The following is a 24,127-nucleotide window of genomic DNA, read 5'->3' on the forward strand; positions in this document are numbered from 1 at the left end:
GGAACTGAATTAGACATCTTATGGAACGGCGGGGACTGTGAGGTAACAACATTGTGTTGTTCTTGTGTGACTGTCCTTAGTGTTACTGTCATGTATTTTTTTGTGGACCCCAAGAAGAGTAGCAGATGCTTCTACAAAAGCTAATGGGAATCTAAATAAAACCATGCATCTTATAAAGTTTAACATTTTTGTGATGACTTAAATCAGTTACCGTATTGCATACATCAAATAATGTCTGTATACAACAAAAAAAGGATGAATCAGAGAGCACAGGGACAAAGTGTTTATTTGGTACAGTCAAGTAAATGAAAAGGTATGGTTTCTACTCCTGTACAAAACACATCGAAACCGAACACGGCTAAGTCGATTTAAAGAGAGGTCAAGTTCCTAGTATTGGCCATCTGACGGTGTCTCGATAACGTGATCTAAGCAGAAACCCAGTACAGAACAATGTTAACAAACAGGTCAATGTGTATCATGAGCACTTAATTCATTGTTAAATAACCTGAATTCACAAAAGGACCCTTGCTAGATTGCAAAGGAGACAAATGTCTATAATGTAGTTCCTTGAGGTAAATGGTTGGTTAGGCCTAACACAAATCACTATTTTTGTCCACAAAAGTAAGCTTGCAAGGGGCCAGTGAGCCATGGCTTGGTACTGGTCTAAACCAGCTTAACCTGATCATTCTCCAGGGTATCCTTCATTAGGCATCAAATGGGAGCAAACATCTTCAAATGGATGGTGAGTGTGCAGTTCAATTGGACAAAGGTCAGTTTTACCACCTCCATTTGAAAACATTTAAAAGCATTGGATGTGTAAGCATGGGCTAGCTTACATGAGACCTTGCATCATTTCTTACACCCAATTATTCCTTTTCTGAAAAAGTGCACATTTCGGAAAGAGAATCGGAATTGGGCAGCTGGCTACTGATTGTTGCCTTCAGAATTACGACCCAGGTTCCAATTGGCCGACAGGACTAAGTTCTGTGGATAGGACAGGTACCAGCGTGTGCATTTTGGCACATTGAGGCCACTGTAGTTTTAAGAACACTTACGGAATAAATGTTTCTGTGTAAGAGCAGAAACAGTGGCACTTTGCATGTGCAATACCAGAACGAAAACACACAACCTAGTCTTTTATCCCTGCTGTGTAGAAGGCTTGTTTCCTTTGCCAGGCTTTTGTACTATTAGCGGTTCAGAAAATCATAACACCTTTCTGAATGGACATCTTCCTACTTGTCATGTGTAAAATAGATCTGGAACTGTTCAGAAAGGTTCAGACTAGGCCTTCTGACAGTTCAACGTTGGTATGCAGAGAAAAAGAAAACATGGCACTTCCTGTATCAACCATGACCCATTGATGTCCTCATGATTTTTCCCCCCCTTATACAGACACACTACTTACAGTAACATTCAATGATATTAAATATCAAATTAAATCAAGAGACAATCATTAAATAGACTGCTATAAATAGCTACTGTATCTCAAGTTGAACAAGGGTGATACTGAAACATCTGCATGGGTGTGGTATTAACATAAAATAATAATCTAAAGTTTGTCAAAATTTGGATATGATTAGTAAAATTAGTTAATTGAAACTGACAATTGAGGGATTACCGACCGTGAGATGGTCGAGAAACTCCAAACTCAATAGGCACTTGAAATGGATGACAGGAATGGTTGACACAGAGCGTCACATGGACAGTAAGGCATGAATCTCCCTCTTTCACTACGGCCTAGATATAAACAAACGTAGATAAACCTGTGCACTGCAATTTACTTTAAAAAAAATGCCTTTAAAAGTCTAATCGCAGTGCATGGGTCTACCTGCATTTGTACAAATCCCGGTCTAGGCCTCTAACATAACCGTCTCCCTCCCGCTCCATCGCAAAGGGACCAAAGACACTGTCACAGTAGACAAGGGAGGGCACAACCGTCGTCAATCATCACATCCGAGGAGCATTACATTCAAGTGGAGCGGGCTATGGTTTCCAGATGATCGTCACCCTCTGCTTCCCTTTCCCCTCAACCGGGGGTTCACATCTTGATCTTCGCATAGAGCAGGTCAATCTGCTCTTGGAAGTGACTGCGGAGGTCGGTCCTCTTGGCCTTGAGCGTGGGCGTCAGGAGGCCGTTCTGGACAGAGAACATCTCCGTGTGCAGCGAGATATCTCTCACCTGCACGGGACAGAGAGTATGTTCTTCATTATTCCGCTTATTATGCATTTAGCTTTTATTTAACAAGCCGTGTCCCATTGAGATGCAAATGTAGTTGTTTTTTTATCCAAGAGTACTCTGGGCTAGAGGCAGCATTATAATCATGCACATTTTGGCACCAACATCGCTTGTGAGCGTTATCTTGTCTAAATGGTGCCTAAGGAGAGTGTGGAGCTTTAGGAAGGATGCCTTACCTGCTCAAAAGACTTCAGCCCCCCTTCTTTCCCCAGCCTCAGAATGTCCTCCAGAATGGCATTTTTCAACTCCTGGAAAGACAGGCACTTTAGACAATTCATCTTAATGGCTGTACTTAAAAGGGATAGTTCACTCAAACTATCTTGAAGTATTTTGTTCATTAGTCTATTGTTAATACAATCCCCCCCAAAAAATGTGCATGTCAGCAGTCCCATTTTTTTGGACACTTTCAGTACAAACAGAAACTGTGATGAGTGTTTGAGAGGAGATTGGCCTTGTTCTGACATCCACGCTAGCATGTCCAATACATTGCTTTATTCTAAGGCTTTACACTCCAAATCAAATTGTATTTGTCACATGCGCCAAATACAACAGGTGTAGACCTTACCGTTAAACGCTTACTTACAAGCCCTTAACCAACAATGCAGTTCAAGAAATAGAGTTAAGAAAATATTTACTACATAAAGAAATAAAATTAAACCAAACAATAACGAGGCTATATACAGGGGTTACCGGTACAGAGTCAATGTGCAGGGATACAAGTTAGTCGAGGTAATTTGTACTTGTAGGTTGGGGTAAAGTGATTATGCATAGATAATAAACAGTGAGTAGCAGCGGTGTAAAACGGGGGGGGAAATTGTTTAGCAGTTTTATAGCTTGGGGGTAGAAGCTGTTAAGGAGCCTCTTGGACCTAGACTTGGCACTCCGGTATCGCTTGCCGTGAGGTAGCAGAGAGAACTATGACTTGGGTGATTGGAGTCTGACAATTTGTTGGGCCTTCCTCTGACACCGCCTAATATATAAGTCCTGGATTTTTTATTTATTTATCCATTATTTTACCAGGTAAGTTGACTGAGAACACGTTCTCATTTGCAGCAACGACCTGGGGAATAGTTAGAGTAGAGGGGGAATAATGAGCCAATTGTAAACTGGGGCTTATTAGGTGACCGTGATGGTTTGAGGGCCAGATTGGGAATTTAACCAGGACACCGGGGTTAACACCCCTACTCTTACGATAAGTCCCATGGGATCTTTAATGACCTCAGTCAGGACACCCGTTTAACGTCCCATCCGAAAGACGGCACCCAACACAGGGCAACGGGATATTTTTTTAGACCAGAGGAAAGAGTGCCTCGTACTGGCCCTCCAACACCACTTCCAGCAGCATCTGGTCTCCCATCCAGGGACTGACCAGGACCAACCCTGCTTAGCTTCAGAAGCATTCCAGCAGTGGTATGCTGCTAGATGGCAGGAAGCTTGGGCCCCAGTGATGTACTGGGCCGTATGCACTACACTCTGTAGCACCTTACGGTCGGATGCCAAACATTTGCCATACCAGGCAGTGATGCAATCGGTTCTCGATGGTGCAGCTGTAGAACGTTGAGGATCTGGGGACCTCCTGAGGGGGAAAAGGCATTGTTGTGCCCTCTTCACAACTGTCTTGGTGTGTTTGGTCAATGAGTTACTGTAGAGGCTCTTCAAGCTTCAGTGACATTTTTCTGAGGACAACACTTGAAGTTTAAGAGCGTGGACTGTGGAAATTAGCCACTGAATACACTGTTAGTTGATGGTAAATCTGCCATAACATTGAAGCTAGCTAACCTTGCTTGCGCACATCTCCAAATAAGAACCCTCGATGCCCTTCTTCTTTGCCCATCCTGGTAAGAAGTCTGGATCAGGCACCACAATGCCCACCAGGCATGCCTGTGCCAAACAAGACATTGTCAAACATTTGTTTTTACAATTCATAAGCATTTATACTAATTTACAAATGTATCAACATTTACAAGCAGTGGCTTATACATGAAAGTCATAAGTGTAACCAAAACAAGTTTCAGTTAAATGGTGAATACAGCCACAACAAACATTATGCACGTACATACCCAACCACAAACAAAGTGCTTCAATAGAAAGTATTTGGTTTGTCACACACCTGCAAGCTATCGCCATGGACAAAGATCTGGGCCACCGGGTCGCTCCGGATGTAGATGTTCTCGACCTTCTCCGGGGCAATGTACTCTCCTTGAGCCAGCTTGAAGATGTGCTTCTTCCTGTCCACAATCTTCAAAATGCCATTCTGAAAGTAGAGTAAACAAACTTAACTCCGTAGTGATCAACTACATCAGATTTAGCCCCATTACTACTTTCCTACTCTTAGTCAGTCATATATTGAGGCCCAATAGCAGGGGTGGGCCAGTGTCTGCTCTTTTGCCTGGTACCCATGTCATCATCTAAGCAGGGTCAGTTCTGATTGATCCCTGGATGGGATACCAGATGCTGCTGGCAATGGTGTTGAAGCGCTAAGGAGATCCAATGTCCCAGGGCAGTGAAGGGGACATTGCCCTGCATAGTGTGCCGTCTTTCAGATGGGACGATAAACGGTGTCCTGACCCTCTGGTCATTAACAATCCCATTGCAATTACCGTAAGAGTAGAGGTGTTAGCCCCATTGTCATGGCTAAATTCCCAACCTGGCCCCATTCCAGCATAGCCACCTAATCGGCATATTTCACTCCTCACCTCTCCACCGCATGTGTGGTGAACGTTCTGGCACAACAATTGTCACTGTAAGCCCCACCATAGGACAATTGACAAACGGCCTTATAGGCTAGCTCAGTGTTTCCCAATCTTGGTCCTGGGGACCCAAAGAGGTACACATTTTTGTTTTGTCCTAGCACTAAGACTTGATTCAACTAATCAAGTCAACATCAAGCCTAAAAAAAAAAAAAGACCAGCATTGAGAAACAGAGGTGGCTAAATGTAGAGTTGACAGTACTTACAGGCAGCCACTTCCCAATGTCTCCCGTGTGGAGCCAGCCATCCTGATCCAAGGCCTCCTTAGTCTTCTCCGGGTCATTCAGGTAGCCCTTGAATACATTTGGTCCTTTTACACACACCTGCAAAGAAGCAGAATTTTGTACACAAACAAACATGAGACCAGGCTACACACCCACCTCCTCAAAGGCTATTGATTAAATTGTGAAGTATCAAAGCAAGCTCCCGAGTGGTGCAATGGTCTAAGGCACTGTATCTCAGTGCAAAAATTCAACTGGACAACCCCCACCCCAATAAAGCAAGCTAGGGAAAACCCCCATCTCAGTATTCCAGTAGGTCCCAATACATGCGTTAAAGAGATCAATGGAAGGCAGACCAAGGACACTGCCATTGGAGGTCATTCAAAACACCTTCTAACAATGTGGATATTCGTCAAATCGTCATGATTAATGTGTTCTAGCAGGCACATAATGTGGTTACTAAAATCTGATGTGGCCGTTTTTTCGTTGCATAAATATTTAGAAGTTGTACAAAAGGGTTTAGAAAACACACTACATGACCAAAGGTACAGTTGAAGTCAGAAGTTTACATACACCTTAGCCAAATACATTTAAACTTTTCACAATTCCTGACATTTAGTCCTAGTAAAAATTTCCTGTCTTAGGTCAGTTAGGATCACCACGTTATTTTAACAATGTGAAATGTCAGAATAATAGTAGAGAGAAGTGAAGATTCCAGCTTTTATTTCTTTCATCACATTCCCAGTGGGTCAGAAGTTTACACACACTCAATTAGTATTTGGTAGCATTGCCTTTAAATTGTTTAACTTGGGTCAATGTTTCAGGTAGCATTCCACAAGCTTCCTACAATCATTTGTGTGAATTTTGGCCCATTCCTCCTGACAGAGCTTGTGTAAGTCAAGTTTGTAGGCATCCTTGCTCGCACACGCTTTCAGTTCTGCCCACATATTATCTATAGGATTTAGGTCAGGGCTTTGTGATGGCCACTCCAATACCTTGACTTTGTTGTCCTTAAGCCATTTGCCACAACTTTGGAAGTATGCTTGGGGTCATTGTCCATTTGGAAGACACATTTACGACCAAGCTTTAACTTCCTGACTGATACCTTGAGATGTTGCTTCAAATATCCACATAATTGTCCTTCCTCGTCATACCATCTATTTTGTGAAGTGCACCAGCCCCTCCTGCAGCAAAGCACCCCCACAACATGATGCTGCCACCCACGTGCTTCACAGTTGGGATGGTGTTCTTCGGCTTGCAAACTTCCCCTTTTTTTCTCCAAACATAAAAATGGTCATTATGGCCAAACAATTCTATTTTTGTTTCATCAGACCAGAGGATATTTCTCCAAAAAAGTACAATCTTTGTTCCCATGTGCAGTTGCAAACCGTAGTCTGGCTTTTTTTTAATGGCAGTTTTTGAGCAGTGGCTTGTTTTACTGTAGACAAAAATACTTTTGTACCGGTTTCCTCCAACATCTTCACAAGGTCCTTTGCTGCTGTCCTGGGATTGATTTGCACTTTTCGCACCAAAGTACATTCATGTCTAGGAGACAGAACACGTCTCCTTCCTGAGCGGTATGACGGCTGCGTGGTCCCATGGTGTTTATACTTGCGTACTATTGTTCGTGCAGATGAACGTGGTACCTTCAGGCATTTGGAAATTGCTCCCAAGGATGAACCAGACTTGGAGGTCTACAATTTTTTTTCTGAGGTCGGCTGATTTTTTTTCCCCCATGATGTCACGCAAAGAGGCACTGAGTTTGAAGGTAGGCCTTGAAATACATCCACAGGTATACCACCAATTGACTCAAATGATGTCAATTAGCCTATCAGAAGCTTTTAAATGACAATGGCAATTTTCTGGAATTTTCCAAGCTGTTTAAAAGGCACAGTCAATTTAGTGTATGTACACTTCTGACCCACTGGAATTGTGAGATTATTTCACTTATAGTTCACAGTCTAAACAATTGTTGGATTACTTGTGTCACGCACATGTCCTAACCGACTTGCCTTAACTATAGTTTGTTAACCTCTTCGATATAGTGGGCACTATTTTAATTTTTGGATGAAAAACGGTCAAGAAATTTGTGGAGTGGTTGAAAAACAAGTTGAATCCAACCTAAGTGTATGTAAACTTCTGACTTAACTGTATATGGATACCTGTTCATCAAACATCTCATTCCAAAATCATGGGCATTAATATAGAGTTGATCCCCCCTTTGATGCTATAACAGCCTTCACTCTTCTGAGAAGGCTTTCCACTAGATTTTGGAACATTAGCTGAATGGAAGCAAGTCCCTGCAGCACAAGAGCATAAGTGAGGTCAGGCAGTAATGTTGGGCAATTCTCCTGGTTGCAGTCGGCCTTCCAATTCATCCCAAGAGTAATTGAAAGGGTTTAGTTCAGGTCTCTTTGCAGGCCAGTCAAGTTCTTCCACACCAAATCGACAAACCATTTCTGTATGGACCTTGCTTTGTCATGCTTAAAACAGGAAAAGCCTTCACCAAAACTGTTGCTACAAAGTTGGAAGCACAGAATGGTCATTGTATGCTGTAGCATTAAGATTTCCATTCACTGGATCTAAGGGGTATTAGCCAGAACCATGAAAAACAGCCCCAGACCACTTTTCCTCGCGTTCTCCTGGCATTTGCCAAACCCAAATTCGTCCTTCGGACTTCCAGATAGAAGTGTGATTCATCACTCCAGAGAGAGTTTCCACTGCTCCAGAGTCCAATGGCAGTGAGCTTTACACCACTCCAGCCGACACTAGGCATTGTGCGTTGTGACCTTAGGCTAGTGTGCGGCGGCACGGCCATGGAAACCCATTTCATGAAGCTCCAGACGAACAGTTCTTGTGCTGATGCTGCTTCCGGAGGCAGCTTGGAGTAGTGAGGGTTGCAACTGAGGAGAGACGATTTTTACGCACTACGGCGGTCCCGATCTGTGAGCTTGTGTGGCCTACCACGTCGCAGCTGAGCTGTTGTTGCCACTAGGCATTTCCACTTCACAACAACAGCACTTACAGTTCACTGGGGGAGCTTAAGCAGGACAGACGTTTTACTAAGGTGGCATCCTATGACGGTGCCAAGTTGAAAGTCACTGAGCTCTTCAGTAAGGCCATTCTACTGCCAATGTTTGGCTATGGAGATTGTATGAAATCAAGCACACAGCCATGCACATGTCAGCAATGGTGTGACCAAAATAGCTGAATCCACTCATTTGAAGGAGTGGCCACAAACGTTTGTAGAAATAGTGTGTGTTTGCTAACTTGGATAAGTTCGGATAAGCTAGTAGCATAGCTAACCATATAAAATCGGTGATATTTGAAGTCGTTTTTAAGTGTAATGCAGTTGATTGGGGCTAGTGTCTCCTGATCCCTCCTGTCTCAGCCTCCAGTATGCTGCAGTAGTTTGTCTGGGTCAAGGGTCAGTCTGTTATATCTGGAGTACTTCTCCTGTCTTATCCGGTGTCCAGTGTGAATTTAAGTATGCGCTCTAATACTCTTTTGCGGAGGACCTGAGCCCTAGGACCATGCCTCAGGACTACCTGGCATTATGACTCCTTGCTGTCCCCAGTCCACCTGGCCGTGCTGCTACTCCAGTTGCAACAGTTCTGCCTGCGGCTATGGAACTCTGACCTGTTCACCGGACGTGCTACCTGTCCCAGACCTGCAGTTTTCAACTCTAGAGACAGCAGGAGTGGTAGAGATACTCTTAATGATCAGCTATGAAAAGCCAACTGACATTTACTTCTGAGTTGCTAACTTGTTGCACCCTCGACAACTACTGTGATTATCATTATTTGACCATGCTGGTCATTTGAACATCTTGGCCATGTTCTGTTATAATCTCCACCCGGCACAGCCAGAAGAGGACTGCCCGCCCCCCTCATAGCCTAGTTCCTCTCTAGGGTGTTTTTCCCTTGCCACCGTGCTTCTACACCTGCATTGCTTGCTGTTTGGGGTTTTAGGCTGAGTTTCTCTACAGCACTTTGAGATATCAGCTGATCTAAGGCCTATATAAATACATTTGATGATTGGTGACAATGACATGAACATGTATTGGAGTTGATAGGCTAATTTTGATGGGTGGCAATGAGGAAATTCTGTCTCTATCCCCACCAGGGGGGACCCATGTGTGGAATTTCCATGGTGTTTAGGTCAAACTCCAAACATCTCTTTACCGCATGTATTAAAGCCTGCACTTGGACCTTATCTTTCAATGTTTGCAGATAAGGTGGAAGCTTTACCACTATAGTGATTATACCCATTCAGACATGCTAACATCGACTGGTTAGGGCCAAGGGGTCGGGACAGGGAGCAATTTGAGACTGGCTGTTCCAATCAAAGGCACACAAGAAACCAAGGTGGGACTTCCAATTGTCTTTACACCTCACCTCTCCTTCCCCATTGGCAGCAAAGTAGTTCATCTCAGTCACGTCTGCCAGCTTTACATAGTTGCAGGGCAGTGGAGCCCCCACATGACCTGGGCAGAAAGAGATGTGTTGTCACATTTCAGTAACACTTTGTTCTTTCATAATGCCAACATGGTCTCTTAAGGTTTCATGAAGATTCCAGTGAGCCACAAGACAGAAGTAAAACTGTTCTTGTATAATCAGGGTGTAGAGAGGGTGTAGAGCCATGTGTGACTTGCTTGTTGGATTAAGCATGTGGTGGTATGCGTTGTGTGATGTGGTAGTAATTGAATGTGTCGGTAACGCTTGAATGTGTGTATTACCTGCTGTCCAGTCCCCAGGCACGGACATGGTACACCCAGCTGTGCACTCAGTCTGACCATAGCCTTCGTAAAACTGTTAAGTAGAAGCACCAGACATTGATTTGAAAGCACTGTAATGGAGTAACTTGTGTTTCTGATGCTAGTATTATCTATCCTCGGCACCACAGCAGGCTGGTTGGGTAGGAGGTTGATTCCCAAGCATGAAGTGATTGTTTTGACTGATAGAAAGAGAACATGATTGAACAGGAAGTGTCAAAAGAGGGAGCTACTTCTCTAGGGTATGAAACGGGCTACATTCTGATTTTATACCTTTCTCCCAAAGAGTGCGCCTGTAAACTCCCCCTAAAGGATTTAAAAGGAAAGGACTAGTGTGTTGGATATGGGGGAAATTCCTTCCAGCCATGCTTGTACCAATCCAATGCTTTTAAATGCATTAGGGGGAGTGAATGAGTGCACACCTCTTTAGAAGGTTAAAGAATTAGAATGCAACCAGGCTCTGCATCCAAATTCTCTGGGAAAGGGGGCATTTGTGCACTCCTCCCCACACATTTAGAAGCAATGGATTGGTGGAAGAATTGAACTAGAGATTTTATCCTTTTGTTCACCTGTTATTTAAATTTGTAAATCAATGATGGGCAGTCTCACCTGGCAGCCAAGTGCGGCACGAAGGAACGTCAGGACGGTTGGAGAAACTGGGGCCGCTCCTGTGATCATCAGCCTCACACGACCCCCAAGACTGTTCTGGAGAGCACAAAGGAGAAAAGACGTTATTGACAGCCATGGTTGTACCTCACACAATAGACCAGCGATTCTCAAATTTGGGTTGAGGGAGGTTGAGTGGGTCGTGTGTGTCTTGAGTAATTTTCTTTAATATATTTTTGGTAAATTAATGGAAGAAAAGAAAATACTCCAGCCTAAACCTTTTTGGTTGATTTTCTGGTCTCAAACCAGTGAGTTGATTAACCTTCATAAAGAACAGTGGCGACCCATTTTGTACCCCACCAGTTCTTTTAACGTTGCCTGTTTTACATTAATACATGTCACATCTGTTCACAAACAACTTACATTTAAAAAAATAATAATAATCATTGAGGTAATAAAGCCGCATACAAACATGGTCTCTTTTTTGCTTTCTTAAGGCAGCTCCAAAATGCAGGTATTTCAGCCTTGCTCAGTGCTTTCTGTGGTGGTGGGGCAGCCAGCGGAAAATATGGAGTGTAGGGGTTGGTAATGTTCTCTAGTTGCGACGTGATTGGCTCAGTGTTCTGTCACTGACAGGGACACTACGTCACCGCAAATCTACAGGGAGTGCTCAAGCCACTTGGGTGCTGCCATAGAGTTACATTAAAAGTGCCCATCCATGGCGGCTCAAGGTCATAAGCCACAGATTTTTTAAAATCACGTTATATTTACCGTAGCTTTGATTGGACTGATCATGTCAACATAAGTTTCACAATCTCAACTTGCAGTCATCATCATGAATCAAGTCGACAATCTACTGGGAAATCCATTTAAATCCTTGTTATAGGAAGAGAAATTATAGATAAAAACCTATCAGTGCTCATTGGCCATAAACATTACACAACTCAGTGGCTAACTGAAAGCATTGCAAAGCAATCACTAGCCTGCTATTCAGTGGAGTGGTCCAAATCTGGGTTTAAGGGTCTCTTTTCCAAGCTTAAAAGGATAAACATTCAACATTGGCCATGCTGTCAATCCAGCAGGACTTCTGGCGCACTCGGAAATCTCAGACTTCAGTGAGTTCAAGACAACTGGGAACTCTTGGGGGGGAAAAAAAAAAGGCTCCGACTGGGAAAATGCGTTTTCAACGGTAATCCAACTCGGGAACTCTGGCATCTTTCTAGAGCTCCAACGTCATGATTCGACCTTGTCGTCGCCCCAGAAATGTTCCGTACACAAAAAGCTTCGCTCTCAAGTTGTGCAAAAATTTGTTTACATCCCTGTTAGTGAGCATTTCTCCTTCGCCAAGATAATCCATCCACCTGACAGGTGTGGCATATCAAGAATCGGATTAAACAGCATAATCATTACACATGTGCACCTTGTGCTGAGGCCAAAAGGCCACTAAAATATGCAGTTTTGAGGGCGTGTGCAATTGGCATGCTCACTGCAGGAATGTCCACCAGAGCTGTTGCCAGAAAATGTAATGTCAATTTCTCTGCCATAAGCCGCATCCAATGTTGTTTTAGAGAATTTGGCAGTACGTACAACAGGACTCACAAACGCAGACAACTTGTAATTTTGCATGTGCATTCCACCCCCCCATCAATAAGTTAAGGGTTGCATTATAACACTTCATACAAATGCTAATGTGTGGCTCTTTCTTACCAATTGTTTTACCATTAACCCTAGTCTTTACAATACCCACAATCCTAACTAAATTAAAAAACACCTAAACTTAGCTCATGTAAGTCGCAACATTAAAGTCAACATAGTCCTTTCTAGCACGATCTGGTTCCTATCCATGGGTACCTGGACTTTTTGGAAGATGAGCTTGTCCCACAAGCTGTCCTTCCTGACCACACCATTCATCATCTCTGCATGCTTCCTCCTGGAGGCAAAAACCAGCAGCCACCTCTTCAGTGGCGTGTTGGCCTGTCCGAAGATCTATGAAGGAGAGACAGAAAAATATCTTATTTGTCCATCTTGCAAAGGATATTTGTCTCTTACCCTGCTCCCAACCTTGTGCCTCCATCAAGGGCAAGACTGGAGTGGATGGGTAGCTACAATCTGTAAAGCAGCAGCTCGTTGGTTGATAGTTCAGTTTGCTATTTTGTTGCCCAGCCCAGGAATTGAACCAGCGACTGTCTGGCTACTGGTCCGCCTGTCTGACCTCAGGGCTACATACTGCCCCTTCTCCAAAGAAGAAAGTATTCAACAACATATCAACCCCATATCAAGCTAGGCCACTGAGCTATTTGAAATCTGTAGTTGAATTCAGTCCAACACACCTTTAAATTGTTTTTGAAGCATCTTGATTTACAAACCTTTGCCCACACCCACCCATGCTTTAAATAAGGTTTCGATACACATGTACAACTGTTCTAAGAAATGTTTGTATTCGTCTTGTGTATGTCCAATTCAAATAAATCCAGCTACCGGTACAAAGTGATATGGACATATTGTTGAAAACATCCCTCAGGGTCTACCTGACCTTGTCAAACATGCGGTTGAGCAGGCGGGGGACGACAGGGAAGACTGTGGGCTGCAGGGTTTTCAGATCGTCCATCAGGAGCCGGATGTCCCCCTGAAAGTAGCCAATCCGGGCACCGTGCACCAGGATCACTCCCTGGAGAACGGAGGTGGTGTGAGGGGGAGGCAGACGAAAAGGAAGTGTCCATTAACTGCCAAGTACAGGCATCAAATATGTTCAATATATTTTAGGTGATTTTGCTTAGAGTTCGCACTTTTGTGACTATTCCAGTGGTTCCATGGTACCGGGAAAACTAAATCAAGCTAAGGCAAGTATGACATTATGTGTATTAAACAGGGGCAATTTACAATTGCTACATCCATTTTTGGACTTTTAAATAAATAAATTTAAAAAAAATGGTACACACAAAGAATATGACTTATGCCTGATGAGCTTAGTCCAACTATCATACCCCATCAGAACCCAAAATATAAGCTCGTTTTACTCTGTAAACAAAGAAAATATAGCCACAAAACAAGGCTAAAAGTATAATGTTGATATCACGGATGATCAATCGTTACATCCATAGCAATCTATGAATTTGAGAACGATTCAATTTCTACAGCCCCATCCCTCAGCTTTTTAACAGAACCAGGGGTGGGGAGACTACTTTGTTATTGTTTATACTGCTGATTGACGCTTTAAGGTCAAATACACTATGTATATATCCTAAAGCACACCCTAAAAAAATAATTCTGCATGTTTTTCTTTCATAACAAAAAACACTGTAGCATGGGGCAATAGCATCCCCCCCTGTCGAAAAAAAACTGTCTTCGTATTAACAAGGGTGAAATGAAACAAGGGGTTCCTGCTTCTCCTCATTCTATTGGTTTCAGTACATACCTCCACCACCCTCTCAAACATGTGTGCTAGAGGTAGGTAGGACATGTGAATGTCGTGGAGGTTCAGCATGCAGTGCACCTGTGGAAGACACACGTCAGGTATTACATTACCTCAAAAACCTTCTCAAACATGTGGGCCAATGGTAGGAAGGAGATAAGTCCAGCACTAAGGATGTGCTCGAGTATGTTCTGAGTAGACACTGGGCAGAAAAATACATGGAATGGAAAAAAAGGAAGAGGGAACAGATAGGACAGACAGGAAAGTCAAAGATTGAGGAACAAAAGCAAGAAAACAAATAACTGGCTTGATTTTAAAGGACATTTAGCAGGGCGGCAGCAAGGCTTGGAAAATAGCAGCTTTATACAGTGTGGAATACAACAGTACATATTAACATGACACTAAGCATAATCTTTTTACCTTGATTTAACTAGGCAAGTCAGTTAAGAACAAATTCTTATTTACAATGATGGACTGGGAACAGTGCTGCACTGTTCAGGGGCAGAAAGACACATTTTTACCTTGTGAGCTCGGGGAGTCGATCTAGCAACCTTTCGATTAAACAATGCTCTAACCACTAGGGTACCAGCCACCCCATAATAAGTCCCCATTCTGTTTTACTTGCCCATCTAAGGCAGAGGCAAATGTTAAGATAAAAAAAAGCTGTTAAGCCAGGTTTGTTGTTGCAAATAAGAAATAGTTTTCCATCGTTCCCAGGTTGAATAAATTCTACTTACTGTTATAAGAAAAACACTTCTGATGATGTGTTAGCGTCACAAAACAGAGGTTGCCATATACACCAAAACACATAGGCTGCATTTACACAGGCAGCCCAATAATTGGGCAAAATACGTGATCTGATTGGTCAAAAGACCATGTTGGCAAAATATAAGAATTGGGCAGCCATAAACAATATTCGAGCACAAAACTTGATTTGTTGTTTTTACACGTCAGCTGCTTGTTATTGCATTTACACACCTTGCTCAGATTCTCATGTTAGTTCTCTAACTAAGAAGATTGGAGACTAAGGAGCGTCGATTTGGAGAACTTTGGGGGTCTCTCAGTTGTTAAACTAGTATCCCAATGCCCCAAACAAGACTTTTCATGAGAACAAACAGTATGCAATCTGCCTTCTGTGAGAATATGCAGTGGCCAAATTTCAAATATGTTGTCATGCAAATCACGTGTCATGATGCCTATATTTTTTGATATTCACAATGCTTACATTTCCTGTGATACGCCATTCAGGGAACAAATTAATCAAAAGGGTGGTTAGTTTACCTCTGTTATTTTGATGAAAGCAGCGCAATTGGCGATGACATTGCCATGTGTAAGCATTCCACCCTTTGGGTTTCCTGGGAGTAAAAGAAAACAAGTGACCGTTTATTAAATCTTGATGGTTAGATGTATCATATTTCCAGTACGCAATATCACTAATAAAAGAGTCAGTAATTAACGTGTGGGAGTCTCCATTCATGGAAACACACAATGGATTAGTACCGTTTTTCATCAACTGGATCACTCTTGTCACGAGGGTCCAAGTGTAACACACATCCTCCTGATCATGCTTGCATATACAGTGTTACTCCACACTTGACTATCATACCATTTGTATTAAATGTATTACACGACACGTCAGTGTACTGGCCTATTTTTTCTACTGTGTTGCTTTCCAGTAAGACTGTTCATACTTTTACAATGTCTACTCTCCCTACTTTGAAATCCCTGACTATGAAAAGTCTGACCTTAGCGTCTTGAAGTGTTTGAACCCTCTATAGCCATTATGGTTATTTTCTGACCCTGCTGGTCCTCTATGAACAGATTGTGTTTTTTCAATCTGGCCTTAAACGGTACTGTTAAATCTCTACCCGGTACAGCCAGAAGAGGACAGGCCACCTCTCAAAGCCTTGTTCCTCTAGGTTTCTTCCTGCCTTCCAAGGAGTTTCCTTGCCACTGTGCTTCTACCTCTGCATTGCTTACTCTATGGGGTTTCAGGACAGGTATCTCAAATCAATTATTTTATTTGTCACATGTGCCGAATACAACAGGTTTAGACCTTACTGTGAAATGCTTACTTACAAGCCCTTAAACCAACAATGCAGTTCAATAAATAGAATTAAGAAAATATTTACTAAATAAACTAAAGTAAGAAATAAAATAAATAAAATAAACAATGAGGCTATATACAGTGGGTACCGGTACCAAGTCATATAAAATAGATTTGTTTAATGTGGGATATCTACATTGTGAAATACAGAGTAATGACATGAAAGCAGAATTAATGCACACACACACACACACCACACACCTGTGGTTCCACTAGTGAAGCAGATGAGTGCCAGGTCATCTGGTGTTGGGGGCTATAGCAGACCAAAAAGAGATTTAAGATCTAGTAGCATGTTACTTTAACAGTACAGACATATCAGATACTCAAACAAATAACAAAGACAGGTTATTATTCTATTACTTGTTTCTTTGGGATTCATCAAAATCACCACTGTTTGAATTAATCGCAATATGGCTTTGTGCAGTCCTACTTACCAATGGCTGCTGGTGGTGGGCTTTGCCAACAGCCTGAGGGTGACAAAGAAACCATAAAGAAAACACGACATAATTCAGTTTCATTTCCCCCGCATTGAAACATTAGCTCGCTGGGATAAGCATAATCAAATAAAACTAGAGAACATTGAGAAAACCAGCGTGTTCAAGCAGAGTGCTCATTTTGATCTATGAGCCTCTGGATAAGAGCCTTTGCTAAAACGCGTCTACTGTAAACATAGAAGTTCATGACATTTTAGAGCTTACCTCCACATCCTTCAGGCTAAGGATCTCGATGCCGCTCTGCTGTCCGCAGGCCACAAGCTCCTTGTCGAAGTCCTCCATGACCACGATTGTCTTCAATGTGTGCTCCTTGCCGCTCACGCAGTCCAGGATGAGCCGCACTTTGTCCACCAAGTCACAGATCACCGTAGAGATAGCGGCTGAGAACATGGGATGGCACTGGGTTTTGTCTTTTATGGTCAACTGTTATTTTTGAATGCTCTGTAGTCCTGTCTTTTGTCCTGAGAAATGTACTTAGTTACACATAAATGTAATGTTTTTGTAGAATGCCTACAACAGGTGACAACCATGACTTGTCATTTAAATGACAGTTAATGCAGATTACATTTCTTTTACGGTTTCAGTGTGAGTTCAGTGCTTTATAAACTTATGTTCAAATGATAACTTCTATATCATGAACAAATCTTTGAGGGCCGCCGTGTCTGCTGCTTGATACTAGTTCATTCTACAGCTGGTGAGGAAGCTAAGACAGATACGTTTGCCAGTGTGGAATGTAGCTACTGTAGCCCCTTAGCACACCGTGTAGATCTGGAAGGATTCAATATGTGTACGATCTATGGTAATAGCCGCACCTTGCTTTCTGAATTGGAACTTCTACCATAGTACTTGCATCTCTCCAACCCATTCAGCTCGAAATAACTGCAGTAATATAGAATATTGAGTGTGTGGTACCCATGAGTAAAATTGCCATAATCTAAGGGGCTTTTCCTGTTCTAGCAATTCTATTTCTACGGAAAAGTCTAGTGGTCGATGTTGGATATCAGGCTGCACTAGTGTGACCTTGTACCAAATGCCATTTGTGGTTGCCTTGTGACATACCTTGGTCGATGATGTATTCAATGGCCTCGAGGCCTAGCGTGTCATACAGTGGTACACACACCAGGGAGTATGTGTAACAGGCCAGCTCTGAAATGGTCCACTGTAGGAGAGGACAAGGATAACATCAGTATGGGGGTCAAATTCACACACCGGGTCTGAAATCATTCTTGCTAAAAGTATATACATTATGTACAATCCATACTATATCGTCGACGGTTTAGTAAATATGTATCCCGTAAGCAACAAATATCAACATATTTATATACTGAGGTGTCACCTTTTCAGACTATAAGCTGTTGTCAAACACACCTGGATCTGAAAAGACCATGCGCTTTCTCAATAGTGTGGAGCAAATTCAGATGAGAAGCCAAAATATGACATCCTGGAAATTCTCTTTAGTAGAGCGGAGGAAATTCATACTAGATCCTAGTCAAAAAGCTTGGTACATTTTTGAAATATTACATACTAAACTTTATTTTAGTATACACAAGTACAGGTATTCAGACGCAGCCAGTGAATGTAAAAGGGGATGTGTGCACAAGTGAAAGCAAGAGAGAGTAAGAAAGAGGGCGAGAAAGAAGAATTGTTGCTACTCATTCCTCTTACCTCTGGCCTGTTCTGGGAAAAGATGCCGATATGCTTGTCTCCAGTCTGGGAGTGCCCTCTGTGGAGAAGAGCCGAGCCAATGCACTCGGCTTTTTCTGCCACCTTTACAAAACAAATAGTAAAGATGCTCAGCTTTTCCCCCATTTGAACAACCATACCGGTTTGAGAAAATTCACTGATATGAATTTCAAAAAGGTAAAAAATATAAAAATTGGCACATCGCTCATTTGTTAATGGCGTATATATCCAATTCAGTCAATTGCTAAAAACTGACTGAATAAAGACTGAAAAAATGAACAAAATAAGGTGTAAAATGTCTAAAGTCCGTTGCTCAAAGAGAAACCAACTGGAACTACTTTTTCCATCTAACCAAAAATTGGTAAGATAGCTCACCTCTCGGTATGACAGCCACTTGTAAGGCTGGTTGGGTTTTCTTGATCCTAGACAGGGCCTATCAACTGGAAAGTAAGACAGTGCCTTGGTGATAAACTCAGCGGTTCTCTACATGCTTACTAATGTAAAACTATGGTCCTTATACAATATTCTTCTCAACTTAATATAAAAGTTTGAATTTGTAGGTGTGTGTATTGCTAAATATTACTCCAGTGTTACCCCTCAAAACATAAGCCTTTTGCTGCACCTGCGATAACGTGCAAATCTGTGTACGCGACCAATACACATTGATTTGATGATAAACCACAAGTCAGTTACTAGACCGGGGTTAAAATACTTATTTGAAATTATTTCAAATACTTTGTCTGTGCCTGATTGAGCTTGCCTGGTGCAATGGGACCAATTTGCACATGTTCAAATCCTTGCATCTGGAACTCCAGACAGACAAAAGCAAAGGCTAAAATTATGTGAAAGATTTCAAATAGTATTTGAACCCAGGTCTGGTTACAAACTTAGGTCGGCAGGTATGCACAAATTTTGCAGAGAACAATGCGAACATCCCAATAGTGTGCTGCTAGAAAGAATAGCATGATGCAGACAAAGTTGTAAGAAAGCCTGAAACTCTACCTCTTAGGAATTTAAGGTATGATAACTGTATAATATGGTAGGTGGGGATTTCAATTGAATTAGGCACATCAAATCAGTGTTGTGGTTCCCTCGTTTTTACAATATATATATACAGACTATTTGCATCAGCGTACTGCACATACAGTTGAAGTCGGAAGTTCACATACACTGAGGGTGGAGTCATTAAAAATGTGTTTTTCAACCACTCCACAAATTTCCTGTTAAACTAGTCTGTTAGGACATCAACTTTGTGCATGACAAGTAATTTTTCCAACAATTGTTTACAGACAGATTATTTCACTGTATCACAATTCCAGTGGGTCAGAAGTTTACATACACTAAGTTGACTGCCTTTAAAAAGCTTGGAAAACTCCAGAAAATGTCATGACTTTAGAAGCTTCTGATAGGCTAATTGACATCATTTGAGTCAATTGGAGGTGTCCCTTTCGTTGTATTTCAAGGCCTACCTTCAAACTCCGTGCCTCTTTGCTTGATGTCATGGGAAAAAAAATAAAGAAAATCAGTAAGAAATAAAATAAACAATAATGAGGCTATATAAAAAGTGGGTACCGGTACTGTCAGAAAAAAAAATTGTAGACCTCCAATCTTGTTCGTCCTTGGGAGCAATTTTCAAGCGCATGAAGGTACCACGTTCATCTGTACTAACAAGTACGAAAGTATAAACACCTTTGGACCACGCAGCCGTCATACCGCTCAGGAAGGAGACACGTTCTGACTCCTAGAGATGAATGTACTTTGGTGCGAAAAGTGCAAATCAATCCCAGAACAGCAGCAAAGGACCTTGGGAAGATGCTGGAGGAAACGGTACAAAAGTATCTATATCCACAGTAAAACGAGTCCTATATCGACATAACCTGAAAGGCCGCTCAGCAAGGAGGAAGCCACTGCTCCAAAACCGCCATAAAAAAATCCAAACTACGGTTTGCGACTGCACATGGGGACAAAGATCGTACTTTTTGGAGAAATGTCCTCTGGTCTGATGACACAAATAGAATTGTTTGAACATAATGACCATCGTTATGGTTTGGAGGAAAAAGGGGGATGCTTGCAAGCTGAAGCACACCATCCCAACCGTGAAGCACAGGGTTGGCAGCATCAGGTTGTGGGGGTGCTTTGAGGACGGAAAATTGTGGATATATTTGAAGCAACATCAAGACAGTCAGGAAGTTAAAGCTTGGTCGCAAATAGTCTTCCAAATGGACAATGACCCCAAGCATACTTCCAAAGTTGTGGCAAAATGGCGTAAGGACAACAAAGTCAAGGTATTGGAGTGGCCCTCACAAAGCGCTGACCTCAATCCTATTGAAAATTTGGTCGGAACTGAAAAAGCATGTGCGAGCTTGGAGGCCTACAAACCTGACTCAAGTTACACCAGCTCTGTCAGGAGGAATGGGCCAAAATTCACCCAAATGATTGTAGGAAGCTTGTGGAATGCCATCTGAAACATTGACCCAAGTTAAACAATTTAAAGGCAATGCTACCAAATACTAATTGAGTGTGTGTAAACTTCTGACCCACTGGGAATGTGATGAAAGAAATAAAAGCTGGAATCTTCACTTCTCTCTACTATTATTCTGACATTTCACATTGTTAAAATAACATGGTGATCCTAACTGACCTAAGACAGGGAATTTTACTATATTAAATGTAAGGAATTGTGAAAAAAGTTTAAATGTATTTGGCTAAGGTGTATGTAAACTTTCAACTTCAACTGTATATTATTCAAATGATCAAAATATTGATTTACTAATACAGTTGCTTACTTTTAGGAGTATTTGTCAGTTTTTCTGCATGCCTGTTGTGCTTTGTGTCTATAACTCAACTAAATAAAAATGTTTAAAAAAATATATAGCCCCAAAAACATTGTTTGTGGTTGAGTACTCACTGGACACCCGCATGCCTCGGAGGAATACCTCGTACATGGTCCGTGCGTCACTGTAGTAGTGAGTCATGTGCTCGTCGTTGTTATTCAGAATGGACCGCCTGACGTAACCGTCACCCTGTGAAGAGAGCGAGGCTTCATTAAGAAGTTAAAACCTAAGAATGTTTTGAAATGGATTTTTTTTTTTTTATGTAAAAAAATAAAAATAAAAAAAAAATCACCCCCCCACTGAAATAACTGATCCACTTAGAATTGGGGTGGACGGGACAGCTTTACCCTGTGAGGGCTGGTGTGTGCGCAGACTTCTGTTCTAGCCAAGCAGCAACGCACCTAATTCAAATAATCTTCAATCAAGAATTTGGTTATGATTAGGTGATTAGTAGAATAGTAACTGCTTGGCTGGAACAAAGGCATGCGTCCACACTGGTCCTTGCAGGGGGGGAGATCTCGCCCATCACTCAGAGCAGTTTTAATCAATCTTGGGGCCCACAGGGTGTGCCAGCTTTTGTTCCAACACAGTATGAACACACCTGATTCAATTAATCAAGGCCTCAATCCACTGAAATGAAAGTGTTACTGCTGGGCAGAAGAAAAAAAAAATGCTTGCTCACTGTGTATCCCAAGGACCATGGTAAAAAACGAACTGAAAGAATCGGTTAGTCTGAACAAAGGCAATAACTGTTTTACCACACTTAACTTCCTGCACTCAAACCAACCATTAACATGTCACAAGTCTTAGCTAAAATAGAGTGTAACTATGTTTGTCACGCTCTCCATGTAACCCTTGTGTTAAAATATTGCAAGTGGCATAGCAGCTACACTCAGGAATCACTTTTAGGTAGCTTGCTGAAATGCCGAACATCCAAAAGGCACTCCCCAGATCCTATTTCAGCCACAATGAGACAATTCAGGCTGACTTGACAGACACACACACACTTGGTTATGTGCCATATTTATAATGGCAGTTCGGTCACACGCGCACATGACCTTTCTTATGGGTACCTAAAAAGTATTCTATGGAGCAAGAGAAGAGAATCAGCACAAATTTCAGGTTATTTACTTGGCTGCAGAATGGTTTAGTGAAAAACAATGGGTACGAAGGACCCATTTTAGCATTCTCCAAATATCATGGGTTCACGTTTTATTAGTCATATGTATGGGAAACATGTTATACATCAAACAAAATGCTTACTTGAAGGTTCCTTCGACATGCAACAATAAAAAATAAGATAATATGAACAGAAAGTAAATGGTATAAAGTATAATACAGGAAGGCAAAATGTATAGTCCAATGTTTACATGCGTATTGGAGAAGGATGGGGCAAGTATATAAACTGAGCAGTATAATAAGAGCCTGGTAGCAGCAGTTGTGATCTGTGAGTGTAGCATGAATATAAACTGCATGAATGGAGCCTACAAAACATTAAGAACACCTGCTTTAACCATGACAGACTGACCAGGTGAACGCTATGATTATTGATGTTACTCATTGAATGCACTTCAAATCAGTGATGAAGGCAAAGAGAAGGGTTAAAGAAGGATTTAAGCCTTGAGACAACGGAGACATTGATTGTGTAGGTGTCCAAGATTGCGCAACAGTCGGACGTGTGTTTTTTGTCCCATCCGGTGTATATCGTTTTTCTTGAAAATATATATACACAAAATGGGGCCTCCCGGGTGGAGCAGTGGTCTAGGGCACTGCATCGCAGTGCTACCTGTGCCACTAGACTCTGGGTTCGCACCCAGGCTCTGTCACTGCTGGCCGCAACTGGGAGGTCCATCGGGCGACGCACAATTGGCCTAGCGTCGTCCAGGTTAGGGAGAGTTTGGCCGGTAGGGATATCCTGGTCTCATCGCGCACTAGCGACTCCTATGGCGGGCAGGGCGCAGTGCACCCTAACCAGGTGCAAGGTGTTTCCTACGACACATTGGTGTGGCTGGCTTCCGGGTTGGATGCGCGCTGTGTTAAGCAGTGCGGCTTGGTTGGGTTGGCTTTTCGACCTTCGACAAGATAGTAACTACTAACAATTCGATACCAAGAAATGGTGGAGAAAAAATAATTACAATCTCACATTCCATCTACGGACTGAATATACACTCCTGCAACCCGCCTCACCCAATGTGGTACAGATCTGCTATTTTTATACTTTAGACCTGGGAACCCCATCAGAAGCTAGCCAACTAACTAGCTACAAGTCAGTTAGCCACTGACATCAGCCAGCCTCAACCCGGTCAATTCCTGCCAGTCTGCACAGCACTATATCAACCAAGAGCATATCGGACTGCTTTTCTCCGGATCCCTCCTGCAAGCGCTGAACCGGATCGTCACAGCTAGCTAGCTGCTATCCGAGTGGCTACTCCTGGCTAACGTCTGTCCTGAAGCAAGCACCAGTTAGCCTGGAGCTAGCCACGAGCTAGGCCCATCTCTCAGCTAGCCAAAGAGGTCCACCAGCCAATTCTTGGGCTACAACACCTCTTTGCCAATTGGCCTGGACCCTTTCTGACGACACGGAGCCCCGCCGATCCATCACGACTGGTCTGTTTGACGTAACCGTCAGAGGTGGTTTCAACATGCTGTTCCGTTGCACTGTCGCCGGATGCCCATCTGATAGCCCCGGCCTGCTAGCTGTCTGAATCGCCGTGTCTCCAGCTTGCCTAACGTAGTAGTGACTACGGAATTGGCTCCCTGACTAATCTAGTGCAACTCATTGGACCCTATGATTACTCAGCTACACATGCCTCTCCCTAATGTCAATATGCCTTGTCTAGTGCCATTTTGGTTAGTGATTATAGTCTTATTTCACTGCAGAGCCCCTAGTCCTGCCCAATATGCCTAAATAGCACTTTTGTTCCACCCCCCACACATGCGGTGACCTCACCTGGCTTAACTGGTGCCTCTAGATACAAAACCTCTCATCACTCAATGCCTAGGTTTACCA

General features: G+C 42.5%; 1 protein-coding gene across 5 annotated transcripts in view; it reads right to left on the reverse strand.

Moving 5' to 3' along the window:
- Nucleotides 1–268: 268 nt before the first annotated feature.
- Nucleotides 269–24,127, reverse strand: part of LOC112261443 (long-chain-fatty-acid--CoA ligase 1) — a 54,160-nt gene continuing 30,301 nt past the window's right edge. For all 5 annotated transcript variants that reach the window (XM_024436766.2, XM_024436767.2, XM_024436765.1 and 2 more), the window contains exons 3-21: nucleotides 21,192–21,306; nucleotides 18,659–18,723; nucleotides 18,266–18,367; nucleotides 17,660–17,759; nucleotides 16,805–16,980; nucleotides 16,541–16,573; nucleotides 16,308–16,359; nucleotides 15,281–15,354; nucleotides 14,003–14,080; nucleotides 13,121–13,255; nucleotides 12,439–12,573; nucleotides 10,591–10,686; nucleotides 9,946–10,018; nucleotides 9,605–9,693; nucleotides 5,193–5,309; nucleotides 4,347–4,490; nucleotides 4,016–4,117; nucleotides 2,413–2,484; nucleotides 269–2,179 (exon numbers count right to left, since the gene is read on the reverse strand). In XM_024436766.2, the coding sequence (XP_024292534.1) occupies nucleotides 2,039–2,179; nucleotides 2,413–2,484; nucleotides 4,016–4,117; nucleotides 4,347–4,490; nucleotides 5,193–5,309; nucleotides 9,605–9,693; nucleotides 9,946–10,018; nucleotides 10,591–10,686; nucleotides 12,439–12,573; nucleotides 13,121–13,255; nucleotides 14,003–14,080; nucleotides 15,281–15,354; nucleotides 16,308–16,359; nucleotides 16,541–16,573; nucleotides 16,805–16,980; nucleotides 17,660–17,759; nucleotides 18,266–18,367; nucleotides 18,659–18,723; nucleotides 21,192–21,306 (1,899 nt within the window). In that variant the 3' untranslated portion in view covers nucleotides 269–2,038. The remainder of the gene's footprint in view (nucleotides 2,180–2,412; nucleotides 2,485–4,015; nucleotides 4,118–4,346; nucleotides 4,491–5,192; nucleotides 5,310–9,604; nucleotides 9,694–9,945; nucleotides 10,019–10,590; nucleotides 10,687–12,438; nucleotides 12,574–13,120; nucleotides 13,256–14,002; nucleotides 14,081–15,280; nucleotides 15,355–16,307; nucleotides 16,360–16,540; nucleotides 16,574–16,804; nucleotides 16,981–17,659; nucleotides 17,760–18,265; nucleotides 18,368–18,658; nucleotides 18,724–21,191; nucleotides 21,307–24,127) is intronic.

Source organism: Oncorhynchus tshawytscha, linkage group LG11 (assembly GCF_018296145.1).
Source record: "Oncorhynchus tshawytscha isolate Ot180627B linkage group LG11, Otsh_v2.0, whole genome shotgun sequence".
Lineage (NCBI taxonomy): Eukaryota > Metazoa > Chordata > Actinopteri > Salmoniformes > Salmonidae > Oncorhynchus > Oncorhynchus tshawytscha.